This window comes from Apostichopus japonicus, chromosome 9, assembly GCF_037975245.1.
Source record: "Apostichopus japonicus isolate 1M-3 chromosome 9, ASM3797524v1, whole genome shotgun sequence".
NCBI lineage: Eukaryota > Metazoa > Echinodermata > Holothuroidea > Aspidochirotida > Stichopodidae > Apostichopus > Apostichopus japonicus.
This window is the reverse complement of record NC_092569.1, coordinates 17,506,529-17,531,889: the sequence shown is the minus strand read 5'-3', so window position 1 is coordinate 17,531,889 and position 25,361 is coordinate 17,506,529. Positions and strand designations below refer to the sequence as shown.

At 36.2% G+C, this 25,361-nt stretch overlaps 2 protein-coding genes and 1 pseudogene across 3 annotated transcripts in view; 1 reads left to right on the top strand and 2 right to left on the bottom strand.

Moving 5' to 3' along the window:
- Positions 1-1,405: 1,405 nt before the first annotated feature.
- LOC139974251 (fibrinogen-like protein A) lies at positions 1,406-8,240 on the bottom strand. The gene is made up of 5 exons (XM_071981261.1): positions 8,082-8,240; positions 5,424-5,475; positions 4,980-5,149; positions 4,160-4,430; positions 1,406-2,078 (listed from the first exon to the last, which is right to left on the bottom strand). Exons 1-5 carry the CDS (start codon positions 8,151-8,153, stop codon positions 1,849-1,851), a joined length of 795 nt encoding a protein of 264 aa, XP_071837362.1. The 5' UTR covers positions 8,154-8,240; the 3' UTR covers positions 1,406-1,848.
- Positions 8,241-12,097: 3,857 nt separating this feature from the next.
- Positions 12,098-12,318, bottom strand: LOC139974601 (U2 spliceosomal RNA; annotated as a pseudogene).
- A 161-nt stretch (positions 12,319-12,479) lies between these two features.
- The window catches only part of LOC139973101 (brefeldin A-inhibited guanine nucleotide-exchange protein 1-like), an 80,972-nt gene continuing 68,090 nt past the window's right edge, over positions 12,480-25,361 (top strand). Inside the window, exons 1-9 of one of the 2 annotated variants that reach the window (XM_071979513.1) lie at positions 12,480-12,733; positions 14,820-14,850; positions 15,538-15,676; positions 16,390-16,536; positions 17,291-17,470; positions 18,528-18,588; positions 20,809-20,919; positions 21,311-21,409; positions 22,229-22,427. In XM_071979513.1, the coding sequence (XP_071835614.1) occupies positions 12,610-12,733; positions 14,820-14,850; positions 15,538-15,676; positions 16,390-16,536; positions 17,291-17,470; positions 18,528-18,588; positions 20,809-20,919; positions 21,311-21,409; positions 22,229-22,427 (1,091 nt within the window). In that variant the 5' untranslated portion in view covers positions 12,480-12,609. Of the gene's footprint in view, positions 12,734-14,819; positions 14,851-15,537; positions 15,677-16,389; positions 16,537-17,290; positions 17,471-18,527; positions 18,589-20,808; positions 20,920-21,310; positions 21,410-22,225; positions 22,428-25,361 lie in introns of both variants that reach the window. The other variant, XM_071979512.1, reaches the window with a different exon arrangement.

The following is a 25,361-nucleotide window of genomic DNA, read 5'->3' as shown; positions in this document are numbered from 1 at the left end:
GCAAGAAGGTGGGAGTCATAAATAGGATAATCAAAGCTTGCTTTGTAATACAGCTCATTTGGCAGATATATCGTCACATGTAGATTATTGCACACAATTATTTTTCATATAAGCTGGGGAAGGGGAAGGGGTAAAGATTGTATTAGGAACATTGAAAGGGCCAACGTTACAATAAAACTATACCATGTAATCGCCAGTACTTTCTCAATGGAATCTATAGTCAGAATGTGCGTTACCGATCAATCGAATGTGCGGTACTGATCAATCGAATATGCGTACCGATCAATCTAATGTGCGTTACCGATCAATCGAATGTGCGGTACTGATCAATCGAATATGCGTACCGATCAATCTAATGTGCGTTACCGATCAATCGAATGTGCGGTACCGATCAATCGAATATGCGTACCGATCAATCCAATGTGCGGTACCGAGTAATCAAATGTGCGTACCGATAAAACAATAAAGTTTTACCTTGTAATCGTGAGTACTTTCACAATGGAATCTATAGTCAGTAGGCTCAAATTAAGAGGGCTGTATATTTTTGTTATAATTTTTTTCCATCTCCAAACAGTTTGTCAAGAATATGTTTGTAACGATGATCACAACCTGATCGGAACATCTAACTTAATGGAGATACGAGGGCTCTTATGAACTAATCCGGCAAATAACATTGGACATTCAATCCTAATTGTTCTTGAACTTTTTGCAATTTAATCGTTGTAAAATGTCATTTGAGGCCATACGATGTATTTTCCTGTTATGTTTTCTGTTCTATCGAAACAATGTGTTTTTGTGGTAAGAAATGCAGCCACTTTATTTGATTCTGTTCAGGTGTTTACAAGGATATCTCTCAAAATTAAAAGTGGCATAGAAATACGACATGGGCATTATAGGTATGCATCTAATGGTTTTTACCATTTGACGTGTCTATAGTCATCCTTTTTTAAACTTCAAAAAGTAATCTTTAGAACAAAAAGATTTTGCCCTTAACAGATCTTACTCAAAGAAACTTATTTTAAGTTTATACAGACGTATTGAGGATTATCTGTTAACAAAAGTGGACAAAGAAGAAACTCAAGAAAGAATACAATTCAATGCAATGCCTTCTGTATTTTCTCCGTATAGCCTCTCGCTTATAACGTCCAGTTTACATAATTCTCCCTCTCCTCACCTCCCCCCTCCCCCGCATCCACCCACCACGCATTGTAATGATTACATTGTAGGGTAATCATGAGAGTTTACAAACATTATGCTAGTCTTGAATCAATTTTATTGTAGTATTGTAAAACGTTATTCGTCAATAGTTATTTCATGATAATCATTTCATTTCAGTAATGATACGAAGGAACTACACCCATCGGTTTTTACCTAAATGTTGATATAAGAACATCAGCTGAAAAGCTTTTATTTTGACTTTTGTTTTTAAATCTGGTTTATAATTATCCTTATTGTGAAATGATTTTAAAACAAGCTTCATCAATACAAACAATTCAAAGAGAAAAATTATAAATGCATTCATGGAAACAAAACTTGGTGACTTTCAAACACTCCATTTCATGTTTTTTATTTATTTTTTTTGCAAAGAAAACATGATATCGTCATTGAAGTTAATATAAATATTAAAGAGAATATCAATCGAAAATCATTTATTTGTTTGAAGATAATATTTTCTTAAAGTCTAGACCACCTACACATGTCTTGTCAGCTGGAGGATGGAGGTAAGGTTTCTTGAAATTTCTTGTTTTCACTGTCTATAATAGCCCGTGACCTTTGACATCTCGTAATTTTAGTACAAACTGATTGTTGGCTTTTGTTCTAGTTTTTACCGTATTGAATATTGTTGCATTACAAAGGCCGTATCTTTATTTCTATATATTGGATGTTGTGATGACCGCCGGGAAAGTTATGCCAATGAGGACCAGTACTCCATGGGTAGTTGGGATAAGTATAAGAACAAGCGTTGAACCACCAACCGTTACGATGATGATTAGCGCAGTGATAAGTAGAAGAAAGGTCATTGTCACGATCTCTTGTTGAGAAAGCCATTCCTCTATTGGTTGGCAAAGCATTGTAACCTGTTATGAAAGACACGATGTAGAAAACAGAGATTATTAATTATTCAACCAGCATATTACTAGATATAAAGAAGAAACATATTAACCTCCCGATTTCGGACGACTGGATAATTTTTTAAATTTTATTTCGTAATAATTTCATAGGAAACAACGGTTTTTGTTTTATATTTTATTACATATTCGGCCGAACTGTGAACAATTTGATGGTTTTAATTGATCAGGATTTGGACTTCCTTGTCTTATTGTACCCCTCTTCACAATCTCACGAATTAACCATTGTGTAATTAGGTAGACATATGATTATATCTAGATGCCTACAATAACCTACCACTCCTTTTGTAACATTTCTATCATTTGTGTCTTGCTTGGGTCTTTTTGTTTAATGTAATAAACTTGTTTGAATATAGTTTTGGTCTTTCAATGTGGTTAATAAAGGCTAAAAGTGCATACATTTAATAAGGACGGTACACATTCATGTAACTTCCTTTTATTCAGTCGTCATTGAGAAGCTCCTTGTGCTAATAAACCAAACGTTTAATTACATGTTTTAACAATGACCAATGACAAAGTGTTTTCGACGAAAATCAACCCAAGTAATATCTCTATCTACTAATATAATGGGTTATTTCTTAAACTTTCGTTTAAACTTAGTCCAATCCATTTATGAAGAAAATAGGTAATGTTTAATCTCTATTAATCATTTACTTTATATAGTGCCATTAGTGCCATGTTTTTCTTGCTCTCCAACGTATCACTCCTGAATACACAAGAGTGGTGAGGGCACTTACTTTACACAATATGCAGGTGTTCAGTAATTACAATTTCAGTTTCTACTGTTCAAAAAAATAAAAAATATTGGGAGGGTGTTCATTCACGTTATATAAAATAACTAGTCATATTACATCTTTTGGGAATAACACTAGCTTTTAAAGGCAAACTATATCTTTAGTTAACATCTGTCATTTGAAAGTCAAAGTTATATTTGTAAAGGCTCGTGAACTGAAATGTGAGTGTCTAACTTGCGTAGGGAACTTGGTTTGTCTTTGTTAGCTTTCAAACATGCTGTTATGATTAAATGTTCCTGTTTATGTGCCTATGTGTCTTTATTAAATATACATGTTTTATATGCATACTGTACAGCTGACATGTCCCACAATATACAACGTACGTTTGCAAACAGCTGAAAGATAAAAACATTGTGATAAAACAAATTACGAAGTTTTCTACCGACACTAAAACAATATGTCATTGTTTTTAATACTGTTCAAAATTCCAAAATATTTCAATAGAGTTAAAGTACTATTATGTCATATGTAAACCACGCAATACTCACGATTAATGGAGATTTGTTCTTGATTTTAGGTCGACATATGTCGATTTTCTTTTCGTATATTACAGTTTTGTCTCATCACGAGTTTATACTTTGACATGTGACAATAAGAGTACGAGAATATTATATATGTTTATTTAACGGGAGATACCGATTTCTTCTAATCAGCATACTACAATTTGACTTGGCTAATGATGCACGAGAATCCCCCCGATACACACAGAGAACACAGTAACTAATGTAAATCTTAAAGTTTGCACCAAAGTAAAAACTGGATCGTGGTATAAATAGGTAGCATGTGCTATTAGGATTACATTGAGAACTAAGGATATGTGTAATTCTAACATATGGCAACCACTGGATTTCTTGCAATAACACATATCCTCAGTTCTTACTGTAATCCAAATAGCACATGCTACCGACTTATCAGATTTATCAGCACAATCCAGTATTTACTGTGGTACACGTTTAAAGATTTACAGTAGTTACTGTTATCTCTGTGTGAATCAGTTTGAGAATATGTCATTTGTTGGGAAATCTTTAGATATTTATCGTACATAAGAGAATGCTGTTCAATGACACTGCAAGAAGCTGACATATGCCAATGTGTTCGATAATTTATATCGATTTCATGGATCATGGCCCTCTATGGGCTTACCATACACGTCCATCGATTATGCATCTAACCTATATGTAAATATTATATTAAACAACATAGCATAGAACAGTGTTAATGACATAGAATACTTACTTAATGTACTTGTCGAGTCGTAGTCTCCAACATCCACCAGCCTGTACAAAGTTCCTTCATCGCTCACACGGAAGAGGTTGTACTTAGCGAAATATGGATCACCGCTTTTTGAAACAAAGTCAAATCGAATTTCGTAATCCTTCTGGTTTGTTATGTAAGCTAGTTTCTCGTTACCCAGCCAAAATTCGCGATGTGGAAAGCCAAAACCGTTTTTATAATCCTCCCAGTTACGGTTGAAATCGACACTGCCATCCAATCGACGCTGGAAGACCTATAATAGTACAAATGTGTATAACATGTAAACGTAGCCGATACAAACAGCCTTATATAATCTGTTAGTTTTATATTATCCATTAAAGTACAGCATTGGACGTTTGTTTTGGAATGTGAATATATGACAGGATTTTGACATTTGAATGATTTACTTGATTTTTTATTGAAGAAATACATACCATCATAATGTAATAGCAGTGTTCGAAGTCTGATAATTTCAGCATTACTTATAATAAAATATCTTGAAATGATTCACGTTCTAGAAAACAAAGTTGAACGTAAGTTCAACGTGCGGACCTATTTTGAATGTTGAACGAGCTATTTTGTTCTAAAAGTACGACTGGCAAGTAAATAACGCACATCATAATTTAAAGACTTGTTGCAATGAAACATGCGTTGACCTGAATAGTTCTCATCATCTGATATTTATAGATATTTCAAAAACGCTGACAACCATGACCTGACCCTTACGGTTTTGTTTTCTTTTTTGTATAGAAATGCATGAATATATCACTATCTTGGGAATTTCTTACAAAACCATACATACCATCCAGTTGCCACCGTCTACAGTGTTGTTACAGTACACAGGGAAGGGCTCAAGATATCCGTCTGGTTGTATGAGGTAGACCCCGTCTGAAGATTCCCCGTCACATCGTTCAAAAACTTCCTTACAATCTCGAGGGTAGTCAGGTTGTTGATAGAAAAAGTAGGAGGCATCTATTTAAATACAAAAAAGAAAGAAATGAAGATCACCTATTATAGGTTCCTACAAAAGTTAACTTATTTTCTTTTCTACAACATGAGTTATGGCTTCACTGCTCGTACTGACTCTGCCCCCACTTACACCCCACTTACACCCACTTACACCCACTTACACCCACTCCCACCTCCGTAGCAAATTTCCTTACCACGTTTACTCCAGTAGAATCAAGAATGTGTTAATCATATAGTAATAACTTAATAATTCAACAAAAGAAATTCACCCACTTACCTGAATCAGTACTTCTCTTATTTCTTGAGAAACCATCATTTTGCTGTAAGTTCTGTATTATAGAGAATATATTACAAAATCAAACGATGTATCTGATAACATTGGCTGGATGTAATCCACCATAAATATATTATTTTTCTGTTTAATGCATGGAATTTGAGTTTGGTCTAAAAGATTTTCAAAACAAGATTTCAAATCCTTCTCCTAGAATGTTTTTTTTTTTTTGTGTGCAGTAAATTGACCTTTATTAGTGAGTTACAAACGTGAACTAAACTGATTTTGACTTGTAACAGAGCTCTAGAGATGCAGCTTTAATATGACACTAACAGAAGCCCCCCCCCTTTTTATTTATTTATTTATTTATTTATTTATTTATTTATTTATTTATTTTTGGTTTGCTCGGATCTTGAGCGTAGAAAAATAATCTGAATCTGGAAAAATGTGTCTGTGAGTTAAGAAAATTTGATGCATTTTGTAGAAAAACAACAAATGAAAAAAAAACAAGAAACCAACTCAATAAAAGAAAATTCATAAAAATTGCTCTTCATATGAGTGCCAATGATTTATAGAAATAGGATACACATTTTCATAAAGTAATATTTAGCTTACATTATAGTATTCAATAAACAGTTTAAAGCAACCTAAACAACGGATATTGTTCGGGAAAGCAAACTAATTGAATGTGAAATATTAAACATTAATGTATACTTAGTTAATACAGATAGAAGGCTTCGCGATAATGCAACTAATTGCAATTTTACGACTATCAAATTCGCACGATATTCTTCGATGCTGCAGCTACAGTGGGCAATAACATTAAACAACAAGGGCAAATCATAGTACTTTGAAGTTTGTTATCTTCGTTTTGTATTTTTACCAAGCAAAAGCACACTTTTAATACAAAACTGCGATATCAAGTATCTGGCTCATTAAATAAGGACCAGTGTGTTTGCTACAAATTAAGAAAAACAGAACGGTAGCAGTCAACTATAAAAGGACCTCGGACTTAAATATTTATTAATAACAGCTGTTCCTGGATGTCTTTGCACGTTAAGACGAAAGACAATGAGATCAAATTCCTTAGAATAACTATAACACACTAATAGAAAACAACATAATTCATAAGTGTGTTAATATTATGTTAATTGTAACTACCATGCATTTCTTGGTTCTTGGTTGCTAATTTTGAATCAAAACTAGTAGTATATTTGTATTTGTATTTGTATATTTGTATATTTATTTGTTTCATCACAATTTACAGTGTGACGGGAAGTCTCCTATAAAGCCTGTAAGGCTTAACAAAGTAGGAGACTCACCAAAATGAAAAAAAGAAAGAAAAACTTAAGAATAGAAAAAGAAAAATTAATAGTAGCATCTACAATGATGAAATAATCGAATTGACTCTACTTGAAATTAATAATGTTAATAAGCAATCATAACAATCTTAACAATCTTAACAATCCTAACAATCAGTAGTGATTTGTAAAGCTGCTTGTAAATAGTTTGTCTGATTTTGAAGAAAAAAAACACAAAGTTCATTTCTAAATACTAAATCAAGATATATTTGGATATTGAATTTAGTAGAAAACATATTTCACGTTATAAAGTTACGTTAATGACTGGAAGTATTATCAATAGCAGTATTACATACTACAAAGTTCCAATAGAATTAGGAAATATACGACGAGTAAAAGATACCTCATCACGAAACTAACCATAAATAATACCAAAGGTGAACCTTGTCATACAAGTTGACTTAAATCTTGCTAGAGCATTAAAAAAGTTATAATTTATGAAATGTTAAATCATAGTTACCGACTTTAAACTTATTCAATATAACTTAAATTGATAAGTTAACTAGAAGTATTATGTCGCACCGCCGAATATAACTTTAACAAATTTCGTTTTGTTTTCCTTCACTATTTAAAATGTAAAAATTTGATTAGTAAGTTACTGATTGACGTTGTATGATGTTGGATTGGAATCTACTTTCAATGAAAGCAAGTAGATTTGTTAAATAATGTCATTTAGATTCTCAACATTAAAAATTTGTAATAAGAATACATTTTTTTATCATTGTAATATACACTGTCATTTTCTTTGTAATTGTATTAAATTTAAGATATGACAATGTTAATATAGATATTACAAGGGAAGAGGTGCCTCTTTCATAGTATGATTTGTTTTTAAATAAGTGGAATATAATAGTGATGGTTTAAAATATGGAAGCCTCTTAGAAGCCAAGGTTTCGATCACAGGTAAGATACAGTTTAATGTTCACAGATATATATTTTTATCCGCAAATATTTCTTTATACATGTACACTATATCAGTATTAAACGATGTCCGTTTGTATAGATTAAACGTTGAGTTATTAAAGACCTTTCGTCTATTGTGATTGGTACATGTCTCTTGAACCATGATTTAATCTGTTCTTCATAATTTTGTCCCTGCAACAACTTTCTTTTTGGAAATAAAACCGAAAGACAAAAGACATTATAGAAAAGTGGGTAAGGACGAATGGAGATGTACACAGTTTTCTAACTGGATTCAAGATCATTAAAATAATACTATAACGCTAGATATATAATTGAATTATTAAAAGATTTGCTTTTTTTGCATGAAGCATACTATGTAAGATACATGTAAGAAACTTACCATTGTGTTTCCTGACACTTGGAGACTTGAGACAAAGGCTCCGAAAATACAAAATGAAAGAATAAGATGCATCTTGCCGAGTTGTCCTGGACAGGTGTTTTTCGGTTGACAGCAAAAGAAGAAGTGATATTGAAGCCCCAAGCTACCCCAATGGAGGTGCCATGTAAATGACGTAGGCAATACGATCTTTCCTTTCAACGGTAGAGGTGAAATTCCATTGTTTGTTATAACTTACCATAAAACAGATATATGCATGACTATTTGACGTGATTTGTGCAGATATATATTTTGATGACAGGCGTACATTGATGAAATGCATTCTGAGCATGCTCAGTAACTGTATTACAAAGCTGAAAGAAAGAGGAAAGCTCTTGAACGAATCTAAAAAATAACTAAAGCGGGAAGGATTGACCATCTGTTCGAAGTCTAGCAATATATGTCAGCGTGTATATATGCTACTAGACGTTTCTGACATGGCATACAAAATACTTGAGATTTTACTGATGAACATTGTGAAGTACATTGTTACATATTACATTTATAATTTGACTTTTCCCTGAGTTTTCTCCGATTTTCATTTAATGTGTGTATAACCATAAGATATACACATCATATGTTGTCATTCATAGCTAATACATAAAATGAAAAAGAAATGTAATATTTCTACCAAGGGTATATATATGAGTCAGTAAATCAGACCAATGAGTTAACCAGTCGAACAATTTACTGTGCTAACATTGATTGTATCAGCAACAACAGTGACATCGAGGACATTACTATATAAATGTGTATGCTACAGTCTTTATTAATTGTAGGACCCTAAACGTACGCATTTCTAGACAATTATGATTTTAACATTTAGAAGGCAGAAAAACAAATCCCTTTTAGTTACTTAAAAATAAATATATAATTTCGGTTACCTTTTACCATCAAATAGAAATTTACGTTGTAAACTTGGAATTATTTATGATTACAACAATTTTCTGTTTTTTTTTTTTTTACCCTGCTTTTGCACATGACATGACTCTTCTGGCAGTCTCTGAAAATATTTCCTAATATATGACTAAGATATGACTGTCCCGGTACAAATTTAAGTTTGGTATGTTAAGTGCAGTTAACACCCATTTTTACAATTGCCCTTCCTATGTAGTCCAGAGTTGGTTCATACTTATTTTCATTTCCATGTAAACATGTATTTAAACCTCTTTGAAATGTGTATCTACCTATAGTGCAGCAAATCAGTGTTGATTAACGGAGCTGAAATTGTAGTCTTATCATTTATTCATCATTCATCGTGGGGGGGGGGCGTGGGGGGGCCTTGACCATTTTCTGGGAGGGCGTCATGTTACTATCTAAGCGGAACGCCATGCACCATGAGTTGTATTTAGCTAAAAAGGCCTCCTAGATCGTTGGAAATGGCACTTCCCAGGCCTTGTAAGCTGTTCTAAAGTTTTCTTAACACCCTTTTTTGAGATCCCATGTCTTGATATGGTCATCAAATAGTTTAGTGAAATAGAAGAGAAAAAAAAAGTCTGGTAAGTTTCTTTTAAATATCATGACATATCTTCTGTAAGTTTGAAACCGGCATTGACACTTAATCCTGCAAATTGCGCGGCATTCCAGTACCTGGAAACCACTTTTCTCAAGGGTATACTCGGTATAGTATAGCTCACTAGCTTTATTTGATCAGTTAATGCGCACTGGTTACATGATTCTGATTGGCTGTTTGTATTAGTATTTATTCTGGAGCGTAGCGAGGAATTTTCCAAGGGAGGAGTGAACCTACAGACAAAGCCGTAGATTCGGCATTGGAAACTATCTAAGCGTAGCGCCACCATAAGTTGGCGCGAAGCGTTCAGGACAAGTTCGGCCGAAATTTTCTCAGATCGCTGTGAATGGCTCTCCCAGGCCTTGCAGGTTGCATCTAAGCATTTTCTATTTTGAAGTTAATAGCGATATCATAAAAACGTACAGAAAAATATGTTCAAGGGGGGGGGGGGGGCGCTCGCCCCCTTCGTCCCCCCTTGTCTACGCGCCTGTATTTATTAGAGCAACAATTATATAATTCGACGGTCGTTAACATGCGTTTTCAGTACAGTGCGACTGCTGTATATGTCTTCTCGGCCTATGCGCTATGTCACGTCAGGTTTTTCAGCAACTATAGCCTACTGCCGGTCTGCGGTACAAGGGTCGTTCATGAGTGGTCGTCATGGAGATTCGAGACCATTCAGACCAATGATATATTTTTCGCACATGTAATTTTTTTTCGACACCCAAAATCCCAGTAGGAGGGCGACTGGGGGCGACAAGCTTTCGTGGGGGGGGGGGCTGTCGCACCCCACGCCCCCGTGGCTACGCCACTGCAACCAGTCCTCTTACATATATACTGTGACTGTGTGATCATCGTCAGGTGTGTATCACATTCCCCTGAAGGGGAACATAATGCTATACACCAAACCTTGTAAGAAAAGTCACCGAGTACTTTCATCCAGCCTATATTGTCACGTAACAACTTACATTAATCTGTACCACAGAGATAGCTTAATATATGTCAAACCTTCATCAAGATGGTTATTTCGACTATTTGCAAAGGATGAATGAACACATTTATGATAAATAAATTCTAAAATTTACATTCATTCATAAATCACAAACTATCTGGCATAATATATGTTTAACTCATTACAAAATGATTACTGTTACATAATTGGTTCTTTTCTAAGTTTACGTCATATCATAGTAAACATCTACGCTCGGCTTTGATAAGCCAATTAGGCTTCTTCGCGAGTTCCTGCTTGCAGGAGGATCTAATATACATACACATCCTTGAAGCGGCCGGGTGCGAATTCTAACTTAGTTGAGTCTAGTTATGGGTTTCCTTCCAAACGCCCTAACTTTACTATTAAAGCTTGAACACACGTACTTATGATTAATACGATACATTATATTAGGTTCGTGTTTAAGTTTCATGTGCTGTTCCATTTGAATCGGAATTTGTTTCGTGGAATGGGTACACTCATATCAACTTCACGAAGCGAGTCACGATTCTTGAATGAATATACGCAGAAAATGACAGCAACATAATATTTCAATCCGTACAATACGTGAGCGAATTGCACGACTAGATTAGGGACTCTAAGTAGTCTGATTTTTTTTGGTCTCAAATTTGGAAAAACGGTACGAGAATAATCAAGGTTAATTTGCACATTTTATGTGTGGTGTTATTTATGCCTAACTTGGCATTGGGTAAATCATAAATAGAAGAAACTATTGAATAAACACCGCACATACTATATAACGGGTACATCTTCGTTACAGCGAATGGATTTTGGTAACCTCGAAGTGAAAGTTTCTCTGGCAATAACAATAAAAATACAATAATAATATTGCAAACCTGTTTGCGAAAAAAAAACAATCGCGGCCGGGGTAGCCTTCTGGGGAACCATTCCAACCGTTAAGTACTGATTTATTGGCTCCAATAATAGCACGCTATACAGCTAAGAAGTTTTGTGATTACGTAATCGACCTGCCGCGATTGTAATCGACTTCAGGCTCTGCTATTAGCCTGCATAGCTTCTTGACACCATAAGGCTCTTTGTGTAAACACTGTGTGGAAATATGCCCAGATCTACAGTGTAGTTAATCATACAGCGTTCACACAAAGACCCTCATACAAGACAAAATATGTGGTAAAAAAGGAGTCATTTTACGACCAAGGCAGGTCGATTACGTAATCTTAAGAAACTATTTCATGATAGCGTGCTATAGTTGGGGTCGATACAGCCAGTAATCTCGATTCATGTTGATTTAAACATATCCTTGGTTTTGACTGACAACTGAGGCAGAAACAACAAGCAGTTTTTTTTTTCTATTTCATAACTAGGGAATATTTTATTTAGAATTTAAACAAGTCTCTACATTGGATATGACGAGGCCATTTGGTTTGATGAAGCCTTTCCTTTGGTATTTGAAAATTAAACAGAAAAAATGAGATGATAAATTTCATAGACTTGAAGAAGTAAGCTTCTATACTGCAATAAGGTACTTTATAAGAAAAAGTCGCCCAGGAAAGAACCTGGGCACGAAAATCAAACTACCGAACGACTGATCCGCTCTCAACCCCAGTCCCCTTGCATCGGGGCTGTGACTGTGTGATCATTGTCGGGTGTGCATCACCATTCCCTTCGAAAGGAAACAGATACTACACATGATCTTAGCCAAAAGGCCGAGAAACTACAATACGGTACGTTGCAACTAGAATTCGAAGAAGGTGCTCTGACGTATAAAGTAAATATACCTTACACGTTCAACAATTCAAAACCCGGCTGAGAATGGGCGTTTCAGACGTTGTAAAGGAAAATTCAGCATACCGCCCTCATTTAATGTTTTTTTTTTTTAAATTTCATTGATCATAATGGCGGCCACCTGACTCAGTCAAGCCAGCCAGTGTTACAAATTTCTCTCTTTATTACTGACTTCAAGATTGTTCCTTGCTTTTAATAGCAAGGGGTAGGATAGCTTCGAGAGGATGTCGGAGGCATCAATCGGACAAGACATGTTTTTACGCCGGGCTCTCGAGAAAATTCTGAACGATAAAGAAACGAAGAAATCGTACAACTCACAATTACGAAAAGCATGCCAAGTGGCATTAGGTATGCTACAATGTTGTTATGCCCTAAATCAAGTTACACGACTGACGTTAGCCTACGTCCAGGCACCAACACAGTAGTATTCGTAGCCTAACATGACACCTATCATGTAATGCTAGCTATGACCATTTGTTTCGATAATTATATTTATAGAAACTGATGTTTGATAACAGCAGTCGGAAACTTAAGCAAAGTACAGACCATTGCCTATTCATCAAACCATACCCCCCACATTACGACCTACAAACGAACGGTAGTCGGTAGGCCTAGCCTACGTTAGGTACAGTATACTGTAAGTTAGGGTACACTAATATTAGCCTGTGCTACGTTAAGTAAGGCCTATGTTCGGCTATTCGCAACGTTAGTACTGATGTTAGCCTTACCAAAAAGGCTCATGATAGGCCATAAGTTACATTAATAAAGCGGTGTAAATTTAACGAATTGAAAATAAACATTGCCCCTCATATAACCTTGCTACCGTCTAGGCTCTACCCAATGCCAATCAGATATCATTTTCAACATCGGTACAACTGTAGGAAGAATTCATAAAATATTGTGACCTGAAAGGCGGTTATTTGCCAATGCTGAGGAGCCACATTTGGAAGGAAAATAGATTGTCCAGCTGGCAAACTAAATTTTCCTGATTTCCTTAATGTTGTTGTGATTTTCAAATAAAGCTTAGGCTAAAGGCATTGAAGACTCGCCCCAAACCGCGTGCGGCCATCTGCAAAAGTTAACCTACTGTTGCTTGCAAGTGACGTTTTGTTCGTGTCGCTACAAAATGCAGACAGTAATGAAACATGATACCTTAATTGTTTGGCCGTGGCTATTCTTACGACAAGTCGTAACAATTATTTATAAACTATTCTTACGACAAAGGCGAATTCAAGCGCAGTAAAGTAAATAAATCAACTGTGCATGTAGTAGGGGTAACCCTAACCCTAACTTTAACCCTAAACCCCAATCCTAACCCTAACACTAACCAGAAATTATTGTTACTCCTGGTCGTAAAATTAGTTCTCCTGTCATAAAAATAGCAACTGCGCATGCGTAGTCGGAAATTATTCTTACGAACAGTCGTAAGAATAGCCACTTTGTAATTGTTATCTTTAGCTGGACCTGAGATGTCCATCGCTGTATCGTTTGTATACTTTGCTGTGGGTATGACTGTGGGTATTGGTAGCAAGCTGTTTGTGTATTTTCTGGGATCGATGGTGGTGTTTAACACTTCTGTTACACCTCATTCGAAACTAGGTCAAATTACCGGCATTAGACGTTTCTTTTTTGCACGAGTCTTCACACCCTTTAAAGTCATTTTCAACACAAAACTATAATTGATGGCCTATTAATCCCACAAGTTTGTCGGTTAAAGCTATAAAGTAGCCTAGATCTCTTAAAATCCAAAATTTTCTTCAAAGGGGAGTGTCTCACTTTTCGACCCCTAAATATATATGGTAGCCCTATGTATAATATAACAACATAGATAGTACTGAATCGTTTCATCTATTAGAACCTAAGGCAATGCCCTATCCAACTTGCGGTGCAGTTTGTAGAATGGCGTTTCTTCTATATATACTCGAAAATGCCGAAGCCCCGAAATATAATTTTTCTCAATAGCACTGTACACTTTGCACTTCTGTCTTGTGCACAGTGCTACCTTTGCATGCATGTATGTTAGGGAGCATAGCCAAATCTAGTCTGTGCCTGGTGCCGTGCAAATCTTTCTGAAAACAATGCTGTACAGTACTTAGGCAACAGTAAGGGGCCAATGTTTTGTTGTATGACATATTACTGTGAATGTCTTCCAGAGTCAGTTACCGTGAAACTAGAGAGTGTAAACTTAAGATTGTAATTGTACTTTTATAGCTGCTTTCTTTCTTTTATAATTTATAATGATGACCAGTTTGACCATGATTGTATACATGCAGGGTAATTGATGGTACTGTACACTTGCCGAAAAGTGATAAGGAAACCCTGATGCTGTAGTCCATTGTAATTGGAAATATAAATTGTTGAGACAAACATTTTCAATAGTTTTACATACTTACTGTATATTTCAACAAGGTTATTTTTGCTTCTAATTTCACAGAAGAGATCAAATCAGACAATATAAATGAAAGGTAAGATTGCATTGACACACAGTACACATGCAACGCATTATTATACAATCATATATTGATGTAAACCTGTGTGTTTTTTTTTAATTCGGAAGAGTTTGCCCTCCAGGCATATCAAGTTAATTTTTTTCGTTGACAACGATGGGATCATCGTGCTCCATTTAAACTGACGATACTCTACTTGTGAATTATATGCGTTAAGAGTTAACTGCAGACAACTGTGGAGAACTCTAACCAACTTTAAAACTAGAGTTGCTACTGATAAAGCTCTGCTTGAATCAAAGCTGTAAGAAAAGAAGCCGGTCTAGCTAAGAACCAAACTAAAATTCATACCCTGCAGCTGGTATATAAACTATACTTCATGATTGGGCAACAAGGACCAACCTCAACAGTCCAAGCCAGGCATAGTCAAAGAAAAGCCTTAATCCTTTTGATAAAAGTCGCAAATAATAACTTTCAGGAATTTCCTAACAAAATGTATGTAGGGTTTACCCACGTAAAGTGATGGCTGATAGTGGCACTGCCTACCCCAAACTGTGCAGACATATACTTATTGTTAACATGCACACAGTACTTATGCCATTGAGTTTGCACTTCATGCCCAGTCTCCTAGTATAACGTTTGAAAACTTTAAGACCTAGTATATTAAAGTTTTATATTTCTTTCTTTTTGGTTTTTCATTTCTTTTAGCTCGGCAGCTTCTGCAGCCTTACCATTGCCAAAGACCAAAGTCAACTTTATAGCAGCGGATAAGTACTTCCTACCGTTTGAGTTGGCTTGCCAATCAAAATCGCCTCGCATCGTCAACACTGCCCTTGACTGTTTACAGGTACAGTATGGTTGAGCAACTTGGACCTTTTCACAATTGAATGCATTAACGTGAATGCAATGATTAAAGAGAGACAGTGGTTAATTTCCATTTAAGAGAACGAATCATCAACTCGTGGAAAGAATATTGGGTTGAGCATCAGCAACGGGATGGGGCAACGGTGGGGGGGATTGAAAAGTTTGTTTCGCTGCATAGGTATGTTAGTTATTGTATCTAGAATGTTCTTATCCATCCTCCCAAGTATGTGTAATAAAGAATTAGGAATAATGCAGTTTTCTATATATACTACAGTTATTTCGGGTGTGCTATGCTAATGTACACCATACTATATATAATGTCTTTATGTAAGGCGGAGTGTATAGCCTAGTGGTTAACGCCGGCGTCTCCCAGTCATGAGATCCCCGGTTCGATTCCCCGCCGACAGCAATGTGTGTCGTCTGGCAAGGGTGTTGTTCAATAACAACTTCCCGACATGGACGTTAAATGGATGTGTGCCGAGAGATTGGCTTCGGTCAGCTTGCGAGTCTATAAGCCTCCATGGCTTCTTTCGTGAGTTCCTGCTTGCGGGAAGATCACATATACATACATGTACAGTAATGTCTTAAATCTTAAGTGTTTGAAAGTCATTTCTACTGTACAGTCCTCTGTTTAGATGGTATTAAACTAAGAACTAGAGTACTATATTTTTATACTTACCTTCCCTTTCAATTCAGAAACTAATTGCCTATGGGCACTTAACAGGAGATGGGCCGGACAGTACCACCCCAGGGAAGAGGTTGATTGACCGTATCATTGAGACTATCTGTGGTTGCTTTATTGGAACACAGACAGATGAGGGAGTACAACTACAAATCATAAAGGTAACAATAGATGTGCTTGCCAATACATGTGGTTTTTGGTTGGGAAACTTTATGATGTGTAGCCTAATCTGGCAATGAAAATAATGGGTGTACTTTTCATTCCTTGCGAAAGGCAAAAGGAACCTATGCAATGGTGATAGAGTGTGTGTGTGTATGAGACACTTGTAACCACAGAAATACAAACAGTTAATGGTGGATTAACTTCATACTTCATATTGAGTACAAGAAGTCTACTGTTTCAATTTTCATTTGGGGTCAACAGAGGTCAAAGTCTGAATACTTTGTGAACATGATAACTCACAATGTACATCTTGAACTTACATACATGGTCTGCAGATTCGGCTCATTGAGTACAATCTAAACCCTATTGAAATTGATGGAGGTCAAAGGTCATTTGCAGTCCACATTTCAGTGAAAGTGAAAATCTTGTAAACATGATAACACAAGAAGCACATCTTTCTTGAACTTCATCATAGTGTTGCTAGTAGGGTGTGTCTGTATACCGTTTTACCAGGTATACCTGGTGATACCAGGTATTCGTCACAGTGGGTATATCGGTATCTGTTTTTGCTTTATATACCGACGCAGCCTAGTTGCTAATCAGCTCACAGCACTTTAACTGTAGTCATTACTCCGATAGGAACAGATTCCGATGGTTTGTATCGTTGGATGGCAAGGGAATTTTTTACTCTTTTCTGATTGCTAGAAAAATTTAAGAAATCAACATGTCTGAATATTGATTTCTCTCCGTTAGGCCTTGTTGACCGCAGTGACGTCGCCAACATGCGACGTTCACGAGGGCACCCTTCTCCATGTGGTTCGGACATGTTTCAACATCTACCTGGCCAGTAAAAACCTTGTCAACCAAACCACAGCCAAAGCAACACTGACGCAGATGCTGAATGTCATTTTCACCAGGATGGAATCACAAGCAGTAAGAAATCAAAATATCTCTGACACAGAAGCTATTAAGCATTTTTAATTCCTTTTTTTTTTAATTGATTGTCTGTGGTGTTCACATTTTGCAGTAGATAAATCCGTTGACATAAAGTTTGATTTGAAATGGTAAAAGTAAGATGGAAAATGTTGATACTTTCCACTTTGCTTCACACAAGGGATCCCTACTTTACATCATGTTTAATAACTTTTCTAGGCCCATGAAATGTTGCAAAAACGAATTAATAATTCACACATTAAATTTCATTTAGTAACAAAACGTTGGGCTAGTTGCATTCTTGTTTTGTGTTAGGTTTTATATAATGGCTAAACACTTCAAAACATTGCTTTTCAGCTACATATGTAGTTCCAAACTAATGAATAACAGTTTACCATAGGGTGAAATTTTCTCTTGAAATTTGAATTTTGAAAAAGCTAAAATCATTGCTACACAACAAATTGACTTTTTTGGCTTAAATAACATATTTTTCAGCTCTTTTTGTCTCTGTCTAATATTTGTTTTTTCTTGTTTTATTTAAGTTTGCTTCATACATGTTGAATGTAACTGGTCGAGATAATGTGAGGAATGCAGTCTCAGCAAATGAGATGACAAAAAGCATATAAAACAGAAATATGCAGTGCTATGACTTGTTCAATTAATTATAAAATATGCAATGTCGTCAATTGTTTAAAAGAAAATACAAACAAATGGTTGCTTTCTAAAAAAAAAATTGATTTCGTATAGCTATCTTTTCATCCTTTTTTTGTTGTTGAGTATATTTCCCTTGCTAAAACATGTCTAGCTCAGACTGGTTGTAACTTGCTTTTATCTCTGTTAATCTGATAGACATTCATACTAGCTAACTTGGCTTACTTCTTTCTGCATAATTTTACTACCTAGAAACTTCTCAGATTTATTTACCTGTAATAACCGATATTTACAGATATAACACTCAGTCACTTGACTGATGAATACACCACATTTTTAAAATGAAATTCTGACAATTCTGCTTTTCAATGAAAGATCCCTTTTCTTTTACTTTCTTGTATTTTAGGCTCTGGAAGCCAGAGAGAAAGCTAAAGAAGCAGAGGCTGGCAAATCACAGAGCAGAGAAGGTAAAGAAATTTATAGATGCAATCAGAATTTCTTTTGCAACTATTTTCTCTGGATGCTGTTGATCATTTCCATGTAGATAGACATGCTTTTGATGTTACAGTCGCTCAAGAGTTTGTCCACACTACTGTACATGTTTACTCACACTATATGGTTAGTTACACCACATGGTTAGTTACTTGCACTACATGGTTACTCACACTACATGTTTACTCACACTACATTGTTACCCACCCTGCATGGTTACCCACACTAGTGGTTAGTTGCACTACATGGTTACTCTCACTACATGGTTAGTCACACCACTTGGTTTGTTTGTTGCACTACATGGTTACTCACACCACATGTTACTCACATTACATGGTTACCCACACTATATGGTTAGTTGCACTACATGGTTAGTTGCACTACGTGGTTACTCTCACTACTTGGTTAGTTAAACCACTTGGTTAGTTAGTTGCACTACATGTTTACTCACACTAAATGTTTAGTTGCACTACATGGTTACTCTCACTACATGGTTAGTCACACCACTTGGTTTGTTAGTTGTACTACATGTTTACTCACACTACATGTTACTCACACTACATGGTTAGTTGCACTACATGGTTAGTTGCACTATGTGGTTACTCTCACTACTTGGTTAGTCAAACCACTTGGTTAGTTAGTTGCACTACATGGTTGCTCACACTACATGTTTACTCACACTACATGGTTACCCACACTACATGGTTAGTTGCACTACATGGTTACTCTCACTACATGGTTAGTCACACCACTTGGGTTGTTAGTTGTACTACATGTTTACTCACACTTCATGGTTACCCACACTACATGGTTACCCACACTACATGGTTAGTTGCACTACATGATTACTCTCACTACATGGTTAGTCACACCACTTGGTTTGTTAGTTGTACTACATGTTTACTCACACTACATGGTTACCCACACTACATGGTTAGTTGCACTACATGATTACTCTCACTACATGGTTAGTCACACCACTTGGTTTGTTAGTTGTACTACATGTTTACTCACACTTCATGGTTACTCTCACTACATGGTTAGTTACACCACTTGGTTTGTTATTTGCACTACATGGGTGCTCACACTACCTGTTCACTCTCACCACATGGTTACCCACACTACATGTTTATTTGCACTACATGCTTACTCTCACTGTATGGTTAGTCACACCACTTGGTTTGTTAGTTGTACTACATGGTTACTCCAAACTTCATGGTTACCCACACTTCATGGTTACCCACACTTCATGGTTACCCACACTACATGGTTAGTTGCACTGCATGATTACTCTCACTACATGGTTAGTCACACCACTTGGTTTGTTAGTTGTACTACATGTTTACTCACACTTCATGGTTACCCACACTTCATGGTTACCCACACTACATGGTTAGTTGCACTACATGATTACTCTCACTACATGGTTAGTCACACCACTTGGTTTGTTAGTTGTACTACATGTTTACTCACACTTCATGGTTACTCTCACTTCATGGTTAGTTACACCACTTGGTTTGTTATTTGCACTACATGGGTGCTCACACTACCTGTTCACTCACACCACATGGTTACCCACACTACATGTTTATTTGCACTACATGCTTACTCTCACTGCATGGTTAGTCACACCACTTGGTTTGTAAGTTGCACTACATGGTTACTCAAAACTTTATTCCACTTTATCTACCAAGTTTGGATTCGTTGGAATATTCAGGAATATATCATACTGTACATCTTGCCACAAAACCTGTGTTTTTTTTTTATACAAAAAAATATGAGCATCTGCAAGTTGCGATTGCAGGATGTACCTTTCAAGCTCAGTGTGCATTTCTTCATGACATACCTCATATGCTGTTTCTTGTTATGACTGGTCTAGTCTTTACCAGGATTTGTGAGACAATGCAATTAAAGACCACAATTTTAGCCAACAGTGTCATTGGCATAGTAGGAGAGATTAAATTTAAATGGGACTTTTTTCTTCTTAAATACTGTTCAATTAGCTTCAAATAATATTACGATATTCTGTCTTTCGGATTTGCTTCTCACATTGCATTATTCAGGACTTAGTCGTACTTTGAGGAGTAATTTAGAGCTCCCATAATTCATACTCTGTTGGTTTCATTTACTATAGATTTGCGTGCCTCTTACTGAACTGTGCACATTTGTGTAATCTTTTTTTTCTTTTCCACCAGGAATGGATCAAATTCCTGAGATGGAGAACGGACAGACTGAAGAGCCCGGTGGTGAAGGAAAACCAGAGGTCGAGAAAAAAGATGTGACTCCCAACGGAGACATAAATCGAGGTACCTTGTCTGTTTCTCTCTCCTGTAAGGCCTGCAGTATCTTCTGCTCAATTGGAAGTTTGTGCTGCACTTATGTATCACACTTTTTGAAGGGGGAGAGGGGGAGGGGGGGTTGGAATTAATACAAATTTTCCAATTTGATCGTTTCCCTGATTTTTCTCATTCATTCAGTGTCTTGGAGATTTAAACAGTTTATATTATAACTATACTGTAAGTTGTATAGTTTCTTTCTGTGGTAACAATGTTTGGAAGAAAATGTCTGAAATCAGTTTTTTCTGTCTGTTTTTGGCAAATATTTTCTTAACAATGCATGTGTTTTTTTTTCTCATCAGTTCGTCAGATTGGTTTGCAATTTTTTTTATTTTTTTATTTATTTATTTTTCCATTTTAGAAAATGATGCAGTCGCAGAGGAGGATGATGAAGACAAAATTGAAACTATTGTCCAGAATGTTCTTGATGATATTTTGAACACTGTGACTACTTTGGAAGGTAACTTACTTACATGTATCATGCAGCTACTTAAGAAGAGATGTCCACAAATCCATAGAATCTACTAGTGATGACATCCCCATCTCAAAGATGATCTCACACTAGTGTTGTTTCCAGACTGTTTGGCAATCACACCAGGAGGAATCTCTTTTTCTTCATAGTAACACCAGAAGACCAAGTCCTTGTATTCATTGTCACCAAAAGCCCGCTGCACACTGCCTGACCAATCGCATGATCTCTTTTTATTCATAGGAACTCAAGAAGAAGAAGGCCTTGTAATCATTCTAGACTAAAGCCCGCTGCATACTGCCCGATAGTTCATTTTTCTCTTTTTATTCATAGGAACTCCAGAAGACGAAGGCCTTGTAATCATTCTCGACTAAAGCCCGCTGTTACCCCACCCTGAACACTGCCATTGTTATTAGCATCTGTTTGCTGTTTACAACAGTGGCCCTTTTAGAGCACAAACCTATTTATAACCCCGTGGTTGGTTACATTTGTGTTAGAACTGCAGGTATCGTCGTGAACTGTCCAACTGTGCCGACAGGTTCTGATCAATCGGGCAATGTGCGCCAGGGTTCTGATGATCCATATTTAACATCCTCTGTACTTCATTTAGATTACATTAACAGATGTGGTATGAGTATAAGGTTGAAGGGAAGTTGCTTGATCAAGTTAGAACTAGAAGTTAAATTAAGCATAGGAAAAGGATTACCTGGTTATATGTGGCAGATGTGTATGGTGATGAGTCATGAAGTTATAGCATGTTAAATGTATAAATAGATAATTTTCCCCTTTCTTGTGTTTTTTATTTAATAGTGGAAGATACTCAGTCTGCAGAAACCCTGTCCAATGCTACAACACCTGACACCCCCCAGGATGGGGTGGAAGGTGGGGAAGAGATGTCAGAGGGTGGGGAACCATTCTCACACGTCCTCCAAAAAGACGCATTTCTAGTCTTTAGATCCCTTTGTAAACTGTCGATGAAACCACTGCCTGATGGGCCACCAGACCCGAGGTAACTTTGAGACTTAACACTCAGTTAATGGATATTCAATTTCTTATTTATTTGGTGTAAAACAGGCAAAGACAACAGTTGGGTATGGGGTGTGGAGTTAGGTGGAGCATAACTAAACTGATACCAATGTAGTAGGATAGGTAGATGGGAAATTGTGTGAGTATAAGGGAGACAGGTAAGTTTCATTGCTTGTTAATACCCCAAACCATTGTGTTGGGGGGGGGGGGTTGGGGAGTATGTGTTGGGGTGGATGATAAATGGGGCGAGTTGCTTAATTTAGTTGAGGATGCACCTTTTGCCCAATAAGTGCTGCCAAAGCTAAGAGTTTTGTTGTCAGTAGGTCTGCTGGAGAGAATTCTTATAAATTTTCTGGTTAGTGATTGTAAAACAATAAAAAAGAATATTGGTATGGAGGATGGGGGAGAGGAGGGATGTGCTTAATTTATTTGAGAATACACCTTTGCCAATTTGTGCTGCCAAAACTAAGACTTCTGTTTACAGTAGGTCTGTTGGAGGAATGCTGATAAATTTACTGGTTGGTGATTGATAAAGAATAAAAAAGAATACTGGTATAGAGGATGGTGGAGGGGAAGGATGTGCTTAATTTATTTGAGGATACACCTTTGCCAATACGTGCTGCCAAAACTAAGACTTCTGTTGTCAGTAGGTCTGCTGATTAGTGATTAAAAAAAAGAAAAGGAATATGGTATGGAGGAGGGAAGGTATGGAGGAAATTAGGACATTGGTGACACTGCTCAATCAATTGAGAACTAACCTTCACCGTTATTAAAATGTGAGTTAAAGTATCTGTTTAACCAGAAATAGCTCGCTGCTTGTGGATTACTGCCACCTTTTCAATGCCATCAGATGTTGGAGAAGTTCATAGTTCAACTTTATCCAAAAATTACCACCCTCCTTGCATGATTTGTACATGTTCTTTAAAGACTTGGATGTTATACAATACACACTGTACATAAAATATGTTGTTAAACACACTATTGCTCCAGGATTAACAGGATTAACAGCACACTGTACTTGAAAATTACATACATATATGTTCTGATTGACATCCACGTTACAGTATTAATGTTTTTTAATGATACGTATATAAACTAGAAGAAGCAAGTGTATTGATGATGACCTTGAAACTTGCACATTACAGTTAAATGGAGTCACCTTGAAGTACAATACATTACACAAGTGTACAATACCAGGGCTTAAAAGCCTGTGTAAAGGCAAAACAGACAAAAACGTACAGTGAAAATCTCACACTGTAAGGATTTCTCATTCCAGAATTAGGCAAAGTAACCCCCCACAATTTTTTTGTACACACAATTGTGGTACTAGATTTCTTCTAGCAAAATAATCAGCTTTTTTTCAACATGCCCTATTTTGACTTTTTGTCATTCAGAGATGACTCATTTTGCACATCTGAGCAACTTTACAACCTCATAAACTAATCATGGGAGAAGCTAGAACGCTAATATTTGGTATATAGTAAGAAACATTCGCAGATATCACATGGTTTGTTTATGTTAATTTGGCAACAAAAAAACCTTCATCTTACTGAATCATGGCATGAAATAGCAACTTGAAGCTGCATTACTTAAAGCTTTAACACAGGAAATCACTGTAAACTTGTGTTTATGTTGTCTGGGTAATACATAATTACCTTGAAAAAAATCAGGTAATCTGAAGTGACACTAAGTAATCACCAAACATGGCACATTTTTAGCAAAAATTACAATAATCAAATATTTTGGCAATTTTAAATTTACCTATCTCCACAATACAATGTTGGAATATTCTTACTTTTTAACGTCCTTTGCTATGGGGTAGGCTCTATAGGATTATGTAGTAGGAGAGTAGTGGGATTGTTGAGAAATAGTTGAGAAATTGTTGAGAAATAGGACCTCAGAAATCAAGAAAATGCCAAAATATCACTTGACGTTGAAATTACAAACGGTCATAAATTGGACAATTTTGAAGCAATGGAAACTCAAATTTTCACTGAATGCTTATTGCATGGTGCTCTAATCATGTACTAAGGATAATTAATTCTTGGAGGGGGTCCAGCAGCAGCCATCTGTGATTTGACATGGAATGACCCCATATATGCATTGCCTGAGGCTATTTCTTTAATTCTTACACTATATCACTCAAGATGGAGCAGGTAGAAAGATTGCAGTGGACAATAGCCTGTCTGGTTACATGATTTGTGATTGTGACTCAATGACTTTGATATTTTTGTTAATCTGTCAACTGTTAAAGACATTTGGCAAGTTAATATTAATATAAGGACAACAGTTATCTGGAAAATCGTCAGAAATCAGCCCTTGAGATTGGCAATATTTTACAGTGACAAAAAGAGCCAATCAGACCATAGGTAGAATTAATTTCATTGGGGCACCCTTTATATCATAAAATCTGTTGAAAAAGTCAGTACAGCATTGGTGAATTACCCGCATATAAAGATTCCATTCAGAAAACCTTTCTGGATTCACTGAATGTAGTTTGGTTCTTATATACTGACTCATCTGTTCAGGTAGTTTTTAACATCAGGCTTGCAACTGAACCCTCAATTCTCAATTCTAAACAAGAAAATGGGTGTGGCTATTGAAGATTCATGGCATATATGTTGAATGGTCATCTGGTCATCTGAGACGACAAAATTACTGTTTAGACAATCAAAATCACCTTCAATGTTGTCCATAGAAAGAAGAGTTGTTTTCATCAAATTCAGGTTATATTGTATCTAAATACCACCAAATAGGTAAAATTTAAATGGTATCATCCTACTTCACTTTAGAGATACTGAAATGAAACAACAAAAGTGATATTGCTGTGATCCAACCGATGTGGAGTTTTACTGGCCCAAAGCCAGTGTTCTATTCACCAATCCTAACCTTCTCATCTACAGTGTACATATTTGGC